The 8,570-nt window shown below is 53.9% G+C and overlaps 1 protein-coding gene and 1 long non-coding RNA gene across 2 annotated transcripts in view; both read right to left on the reverse strand.

The window, feature by feature from the left end:
- Positions 1–1,787: 1,787 nt before the first annotated feature.
- The window catches only part of LOC102257267 (uncharacterized protein C10orf88 homolog), an 8,020-nt gene continuing 1,237 nt past the window's right edge, over positions 1,788–8,570 (reverse strand). The window contains exons 2-6 of the mRNA XM_014528852.1: positions 8,331–8,386; positions 6,697–6,900; positions 5,634–5,716; positions 3,521–3,578; positions 1,788–3,383 (exon numbers count right to left, since the gene is read on the reverse strand). Coding sequence (XP_014384338.1) covers positions 3,128–3,383; positions 3,521–3,578; positions 5,634–5,716; positions 6,697–6,900; positions 8,331–8,386 — 657 coding nt within the window. The 3' untranslated portion in view covers positions 1,788–3,127. The remainder of the gene's footprint in view (positions 3,384–3,520; positions 3,579–5,633; positions 5,717–6,696; positions 6,901–8,330; positions 8,387–8,570) is intronic.
- Positions 7,578–7,997, reverse strand: LOC106723829. The gene is made up of 2 exons (XR_001359554.1): positions 7,847–7,997; positions 7,578–7,698 (listed from the first exon to the last, which is right to left on the reverse strand). It is a non-coding gene; the product is annotated as an uncharacterized LOC106723829 (long non-coding RNA).

Consider the following 8,570-nt stretch of genomic DNA (forward strand, 5'->3'; position numbering starts at 1 on the left):
CCTCTGCCTGAGGCTACCCAGCAGGAGCTATGGAGAGATTCCTCTTCTTTGTTTGGGGTTTGGAGGTGCCCAGATGAGGCCCAGCTGTGAAGCAATGCAAGCTGCTGTGGGGCCTTGGACCTTCTTTTGGAAGTTCTGGATCTCTCTGATTCAGCTGCAGTTTGTTAGGTAATTTTCAGATTGCAAAGGGCCAGGACTTTCATATGCAAAAGCCTCTGCAGCTTGGGTGGGGTGGGGTGTCAGGGAATCAACAGGGTAGATCAAACAGCTATGGCTGCTCCTCAGTCCTACCCTAAGAGGCCCCATGTCTCAGTGTCCCGCGGTAGTCACTGAAAGCACCTCTGAGAGAAAGCCGCCCTCGAGTTCCGCCCGCTGCGAGACAGACCAGTTTCTCCCCGTATGAGTCTGGGTCCCCAGAGACTCGCCCGGAAGTGGAGTTCAGAGCCCTCAGAGCTTGAGACTCCCTCCAGATTGAAAAAGACACATGCGTCCTCCGTTGCCAGCCCTTTCTGCGCCCGCGCCTCCGTACCTCTGCACTTTACTTCCGCACCTCCTCTGAGTCTCAGTGTGCTTTTCTCTTTCCTTCTAGTTGTAGAATTTCCACTCAGCCAGCCTTCCTGTGGTTCTGGATGATGTCCGTTTGTCTTTTAGTTGTATTTTTGAAGTGGTTGTGCGAGGCAGCAATTTCCGGTGTTTACCTATGCCCTATGCCGCCATCTTGGTTTTCTATACTTATTTATTTAATATATTTTTATTGATTTCAGAGAGAAAGGGGGAGACATAGAAACATCAATGATGAGAATCATGGATCTGCTGCCTCCTGCAAGTCCCACACAGGGGATCAAGCCTGCAACCCGGGCCTGTGCCCTGACCGGGAATCGAACCGTGACTTTTTGGTTCCTGGGTCCACGCCCAAGCACTGAGCACGCCGGCTGGGCCTGTATTACACTTGCAGTCATTACTTTAGGATGTGCTCTTTCTACTTTAAAGAGAGTTGGAGACAAAACAGCAGCCACGTCACGCGGGCAGCAGCCTCATGCATGTTGTTTACTGAATCTCTTGATTGCATCATTCTCTCGCGCTTGGTTTCGTCTCGTGTTGTTTTCCACAGGAACACGCTGCGCAGGTGTGTAGCTGGGGGCCACAGGCTGGACCATGGAGCCCAGGCATGCAGCAGGCGGTACCGTCCAGGCGTGTGGAGGTGCACTATCCTGTTCACACAAGGATGAAACCACCCAAGGATGCCACTCCTCAGAGTGAGCCCTCAGCGTTCCGTGCACACGATGGTGCTGACTGAATGTGACGGCCCTTCAGCACCAAGACAGCAGAGGCGAGGGGAGAGCGACTTTCATATTTACTGGGACAGTAATGATATAGGGACACGTGCCATTCTTCCTGTTTAAGGAGACAGAACAGAAGAGCAGAAAGAGGGAGAGAAAACTGGGCACCTATAGGCCAGGCTGGTGCTGGGACATCGTGTCCAAAACATTATCCCCTTTACTGCCCATTTTACTGAGTTTCCAGAGTGGACCAATTATTTTTAGATGCAAATACATCACCTTCAGCACATGCAATGGTTACGCTTCCTGACACGAGGCCACCACAGAGAACGGCCATCTGCCCGCCACACGCCTCGCCCAGTGCGAGCCCCGTCGCTCACACCCAGCACAGGCTCTGGGAGGACCCGGCATCGGCTCGGCAAGGAGGGTCCCCGCTTTCCGGGGCGGGAGGGACAGCACGACAGTCTCTCGTTTTGCATCAACCACTAAATCTAAAATAATTCTGACAAAGAGGCCAGTTTTGATTTTACTTTCCTTCCACAGCCACAATAAGAAAGAACATAAAACGAATGGCCCCAATGGACACTAATTTTACAAATGCCAAACACAACTAATTTCTTACTGAGAAGAACAATATAAAATATAACCCGTGATCTGAAATTAAAGGCTGCAAGTCTTAAGTGCCTGGTTTTCCAAGAACAATCAATTAGGAAAACAAAAACCAAAATACTCTAACCATTCTCCCCATATCCCTAAAATATAAGGTCTTTACATAAATTAAAACAGTGCATACTTCAAATACATACACAATACACACCAAAGAACTATAGCAGAAATCCTTAAATATTTTAAAGATTTAAACACAGAAGTATGAACTCTGCAAACAAAAATAACTCCTGACCCGATCACACTCACACTCGGGCACGGGGTCACGTCACAAGCACAGGGAAGGTCATCCACTCTCATGCAGCCCGGGGGTCACGTCACGGGGGTCACGCCACAAGCACAAGGAAGGTCACCCACGCTCATGCAGCCCGGGGGTCACGTCACGGGGGTCACGTCACGGGGGTCACGCCACAAGCACAAGGAAGGTCACCCACGCTCATGCAGCCCGGGGGTCACGTCACGGGGGTCACGCCACAAGCACAGGGAAGGTCACCCACTCTCATGCAGCCCGGGGGTCACGTCACGGGGGTCACGCCACAAGCACAGGGAAGGTCACCCACTCTCATGCAGCCCGGGGGTCACGTCACGGGGGTCACGCCACAAGCACAGGGAAGGTCACCCACTCTCATGCAGCCCGGGGGTCACGTCACGGGGGTCACGCCACAAGCACAGGGAAGGTCACCCACTCTCATGCAGCCCGGGGGTCACGTCACGGGGGTCACGCCACAAGCACAGGGAAGGTCACCCACTCTCATGCAGCCCGGGGGTCACGTCACGGGGGTCACGCCACAAGCACAGGGAAGGTCACCCACTCTCATGCAGCCCGGGGGTCACGTCACGGGGGTCACGCCACAAGCACAGGGAAGGTCACCCACTCTCATGCAGCCCGGGGGTCACGTCACGGGGGTCACGCCACAAGCACAGGGAAGGTCACCCACTCTCATGCAGCCCGGGGGTCACGTCACGGGGGTCACGCCACAAGCACAGGGAAGGTCACCCACTCTCATGCAGCCCGGGGGTCACGTCACGGGGGTCACGCCACAAGCACAGGGATGAACGCTGAGGTCACTTGATGCGAGTAGGATGCTGATCCTCCAATGACATCGACACTGGCTCGGAGCTTTGGGTCGCGTTGTAATAAATAGGTAATAAATATCTGCATGCACGGCGCACGGGAGCGCCTATCTCTCTCCGTTGGAGAGTCTGTCCCCAGAGTCATAGCGCGTGAGCGGCATCCCCGGGGGCGGGGGCGGGGAGCCGGGGCTCTGCAGCAGGTGTGTCTGCAGCAGGTGGGCCAGCAGCGCCACCTTGCCATCCACGTGCTCCTGCAGGGCGCGCAGCCGCTCGTCCAGGTAGTCCGTCAGCCTCCTCTCCATCAGCTCCAGGTTCTTGGACAGAATCTTTTCCAAGTAGGAGCAGGCGGGCGGCTCTCCCATCCTAAAGGGAATTAAAGACCAAACATGACCCTGACCTCCAAACGGCAACAAAAGCCACCAGACAACCAGCAGCAACACACAGCCTGCTGCTTCCCATGCAGCCCCTCACCCGCTCTGAGTCCGCAGGCAAAGACTTACCCGCCACCAAGGCCGCCTTCGCTGGGCGTGGGGACGTGTCCCGGCCACGCGGAATGACCTGAGAAAGTTTGCGGTATTTAGAATCAGGCCCCGGGCATTCTCCATTGGGTCCCTGACACAGCCCTATGCAGGCAGCCACCATGACTGCCACCAGCAGCTGAGGGGACCAGGTTCAAGGTCACCTGGCCAAGGCCGCACAGCTGGTGAGTGGGAACCAGGACGCGACCCGGTGGCCCCATTCCAGTCTGGGCTTGTCATCACTTGACTGTGGTTTTTCCTAAGAAAATGCTACAACAAATACCAGCACACTTAGTACAACAGCACTGGCATAGTTAACAGTTCCTTCCTGACTCATGGAAGTAAATGTGGGCTCCCCAGAGTCACAGGAAGGGGTAGTGTCCACAGAATTAAGTATCACCTGTCACGGCCCACGTGGTCGCCAACCTGAGGATGTCCCAGGACCCACAGGCATGGAGACACCCGCTGGTGACACACTTCCCGCTTGTGCGGTGGGAAATCTGTGACGCCTGCAACGACTAGACACGTTCCATGACGAACACGAGCTCCCTTTGAGCTCTGTCTGTCTCAGTCGTTTGTAGGCTAATAGATTATGTTTTGGGTCCTCAACTCAACTGCATATATTTTCTCCCAGCAAACGGGGCCCGTCCCTCAGTCAGTGACATGAAATGACAACTATACGCAGGCACTTCGATACAGATTCCCACCCCATCATTCCACATCGCTAACGCAAGCACAAAGCCTGCAGTTCTGAACTTCAAACGCAAGAGATAAATTAGTAAACTTACAAAAACAAGTAACCGCAGGCACCAGCAAAGCAGGGAGCAGCTAGGACCTCATAGCCCAGGGCCCTTAGGACTGGCCCCGCCCATGTTCACCCCAGAAGGTCCTGAACAGCCTGCTCACACCACCACAGAGCAGGAGTCCTGCTCATGGAACATCCTAGTTTACATGCAGTGAGGGGTGACCCGGCTCACAGGGCATTTTCCAGGAGACATTCCGTAGCTGCTGTGCTAATACTGAGCACTCCCAGAGAACCAGGCCTGTCCTGCAGGAATCGCTCCATTAATACAGCCGCCCCCCAGGAGGACGTCTTTCATTGGCTTGTTTAAAAGAAGAAGTACTGGGGTCATCTTCTTTCTTTCCCCGGGGGCTCCCCACATGTCCCCATATGTAATGAGTTAGCCCGGCGTGGGGAAAGCAGGTTACAACACACGTGCTGGGTGGGAGGACTTGTAAGCGGTTCACATGCAGAGAACCCGCCAGGAGGAGTCACAGCAGGTGGGGAAGAGGGTGCCGCAGGGGAGCACTTATTCACTCACTGTCCTTCTGAAAGGCCTGAATCCACGGCAAAGGAGCCACGTTATATTTGGAATTAAACCAAAAAACAAACACCCCAAACCTGGACACACGGCCGAGAAATGCACTCTGCCGTCCTAGCCACGTCCTGCTCCTCTGGCCCTGGAGATTTAAGTCACACTCTTTCCATCTGAACTTGACCCCCCATTCACCTGCCTGACCCGCCTTCCTCCTGAGAAGGGGCCTGGAGAAGCGCTGCCCTTCCTCGAGCCTTTCCTCTTCCTCGGCTCCCGCCCTCGCACGGCCCCAGGGCCTCAGGACTCGGGAGACCCTTGAAGACAGGCTGCAGGGAACTGGCCTGGAGCGGCTACAGGAGCCAAGCAGGGCCTTAGGCCATGAGCAGCTGCTCATCAACACGAGTGAAACGAGTGAGTGAGGGAGGGAGGGACGGAGGGAGCTCCTGGAGAGCTGTGAACTCTGCAACAAAATACTTTTTCCAGAGACTAGATCTATACAGCGCTATTTTACATCAGTAAGGAAAGATTGGTCACATCAATAATAAAAGTGCAAAGGAAAGTTTAAATCACTCCATCCTATATAATAAAAGGCCAGCGACCGTAACTGCGTAACGACCAGAACGACCAATCGACCAGTTGCTATGAACATGACATGGCGTTGCCATAGCTAACAAATGGTCCAATTTGAAAGGGAGAGCATTGAGAACTACTAACCCAACATAAAATAAATGTGCACAGTACAAAAACAACTGCGATTTTCAACTTAGTTCCAATTTAGTAATGACTTACCTTTATTTTACAAGCATGTGCAGCGGACTCCAATTTTAGACATTTTTTGTACAAAATAATCTTTTCATGTTCACTAAAAATAAAAAATAAAAATTGACTCTTTATTTTCACACATTATCACTTTTTAAAATTGATGTTATTTTAAATGTTTAAAATTTATTTCAGAGAGAGGAAGGGAGTAGAGATAGAAACATCAATGATGAGAGAGAATCACTGATCGACTGCCTCCCCATTGCCCTCTACTGGGGATGGAGCCTGCAACTCAGGCATGTGCTGTGACCTCCCAGCTTATGGGTGGACCGATGCTCAACCACTAGCCACACCGGCCCGGCACATTATCGCCTTTAATGGTCACATTTGAAAATAAGGGTTTCCAGGCCAATGCTTGTCCTGAAGTTGTTTTCCCGGTGAGGTGGGAGGGGTGGTGGCTTCCTAGGAAAATGCAGGGAGGACAGACTACACCTGCCACTTAGCAGCTTGTGAAAGAATCGAATTTGATAACAAATGTGTCATCTTGTAGCACAAGCATATTTTAAAGCTGAATAAACACATCTACTACTTCCAACCTGCATGGTACATAAAACAGTTCCTATTTTGAGTGACATAAAAGAGAGGTTAGGACATGTTCTTTGCAAAAAATCAGAAAAAAATCAGAAAGCATAGCCGCGGGTTAAGTATGCTGGTTGGCAGTGCTGGGCTGCCCAGTTTGGAAAGGGCTTCCTTCAAGGAGATATGTTCAAAGTCCAGGCTGAAGGACAGATTACCGTTTGGAAAACGGACCCTGTGAGTTACACAGAGAAGCCTCTCCCAGGCACCGGCTGGGGCCCTGGCCAGCTCAGCTCCCGTCCACCAGCTGTCAGTTTCCAGCTGGGAACACACCAGGGTGACCCCGACTGTCCTGGGATCCTCCCCCGAGGCCTGAACGCCCACGGCTGCTGGTGTTTCTCGCTCCTCCCCCTAGTGTCTGAGGTCAGTGTCAGAGAAGCAGGAGGTCCCAGAGCTGGGACACAGAAACCCTCCCTGAGAAGAAGCTGCACACGGGGAGTCACAAACCTGGTATCCAGCACATTACCAACACTCCTGCCCCTACTGGTGCCACAGTACTCCTCTCCTAAGTACACTTCCATATTTCTTGCTGAACTTAAAATGCCAACAGAAACGATTCCTTCACCTCCACTGGGGTCACAGCTCAGGGAGAGGAAGCAGGGCTTTTCATCTGGGCTCTTCTGGCTCCTTCTCAGAATCACCAGGTCGCAGCTGCAGAGAAAGTGACAAATATCAGTGTCGCCTCTGCACACGCCGCCAACCCACCGATAGGCCCCGGGGCTGGCATTTCATTCACTTCCGTTTGCCTTTGGGGTTCACACAATGGTACATAAAACAGTTCCTATTTTGAGTGACATAAAAGAGAGGTTAGGACATGTTCTTTGCAAAAAATCAGAAAAAAATCAGAAAGCATAGCCGCGGGTTAAGTATGCTGGTTGGCAGTGCTGGGCTGCCCAGTTTGGAAAGGGCTTCCTTCAAGGAGATATGTTCAAAGTCCAGGCTGAAGGACAGATTACCGTTTGGAAAACGGACCCTGTGAGTTACACAGAGAAGCCTCTCCCAGGCACCGGCTGGGGCCCTGGCCAGCTCAGCTCCCGTCCACCAGCTGTCAGTTTCCAGCTGGGAACACACCAGGGTGACCCCGACTGTCCTGGGATCCTCCCCCGAGGCCTGAACGCCCACGGCTGCTGGTGTTTCTCGCTCCTCCCCCTAGTGTCTGAGGTCAGTGTCAGAGAAGCAGGAGGTCCCAGAGCTGGGACACAGAAACCCTCCCTGAGAAGAAGCTGCACACGGGGAGTCACAAACCTGGTATCCAGCACATTACCAACACTCCTGCCCCTACTGGTGCCACAGTACTCCTCTCCTAAGTACACTTCCATATTTCTTGCTGAACTTAAAATGCCAACAGAAACGATTCCTTCACCTCCACTGGGGTCACAGCTCAGGGAGAGGAAGCAGGGCTTTTCATCTGGGCTCTTCTGGCTCCTTCTCAGAATCACCAGGTCGCAGCTGCAGAGAAAGTGACAAATATCAGTGTCGCCTCTGCACACGCCGCCAACCCACCGATAGGCCCCGGGGCTGGCATTTCATTCACTTCCGTTTGCCTTTGGGGTTCACACACCTTCCAACCCCCCCCAGCTGCTCAGCATAGACTCACAGAGAAATGGCCGCTTCAGCCCGGCCTGTGCCCTGGGCGGGCAGAGCATCAGCGCGGGACTGGAGGGTCGTGGGTCCAGGGCATGGACCTTGGTTGCAGGTTCCCAGGCCCAGGTCGGGTGGGCACAGGAGGCAGCCAATCCGCGAGTTTCTCTTTGTCTCTCCCCGCCCCCGCTTCTCTCTCTAACAAAACAAAACACAAAACACTGGGGAAATGTCCCTGTGAGGAATGGTGTTGGGACGTCGGGTCCCCTGCTTCCCCTGATCACGGGCATCTTGCTCGGCCCCCGGAATGGCTTCCTTTTAATGTGGCGCTCAGGGCACCTGCCTGTGCACAGGGGCAGGAGCAGAGCGGACAGAGGACAGTCTGTTTCCAAATGGGGGGGCGACCCCTGGGGGGGGACACTTCCACAAAACACTGGGGAAATGTCCCCGTGAGGAATGGTGTTGGGACGTCGGGTCCCCTGCTTCCCCTGATCACGGGCATCTTGCTCGGCCCCCGGAATGGCTTCCTATTGAATGTGGCGCTCAGGGCACCTGCCTGTGCACAGGGGCGGGGGCAGAGCGGACAGAGGACAGAGTCTGTTTCCAAATGACGGGGAGGGCGACCCCCAGGGGGGACACTTCTCGCCTCCTGGTCCCCAGGAGGGTCTGCTCGTTGGGGGACAGAGGCGGGTGCGGTTGGACGGGGCCTACTGGGCTGACCCGCGGACACAGGGCGGGGG

The sequence above is a fragment of the Myotis brandtii genome, unplaced genomic scaffold (assembly GCF_000412655.1).
Source record: "Myotis brandtii unplaced genomic scaffold, ASM41265v1 scaffold656, whole genome shotgun sequence".
In the NCBI taxonomy this organism is placed as follows: Eukaryota; Metazoa; Chordata; class Mammalia; order Chiroptera; family Vespertilionidae; genus Myotis; species Myotis brandtii.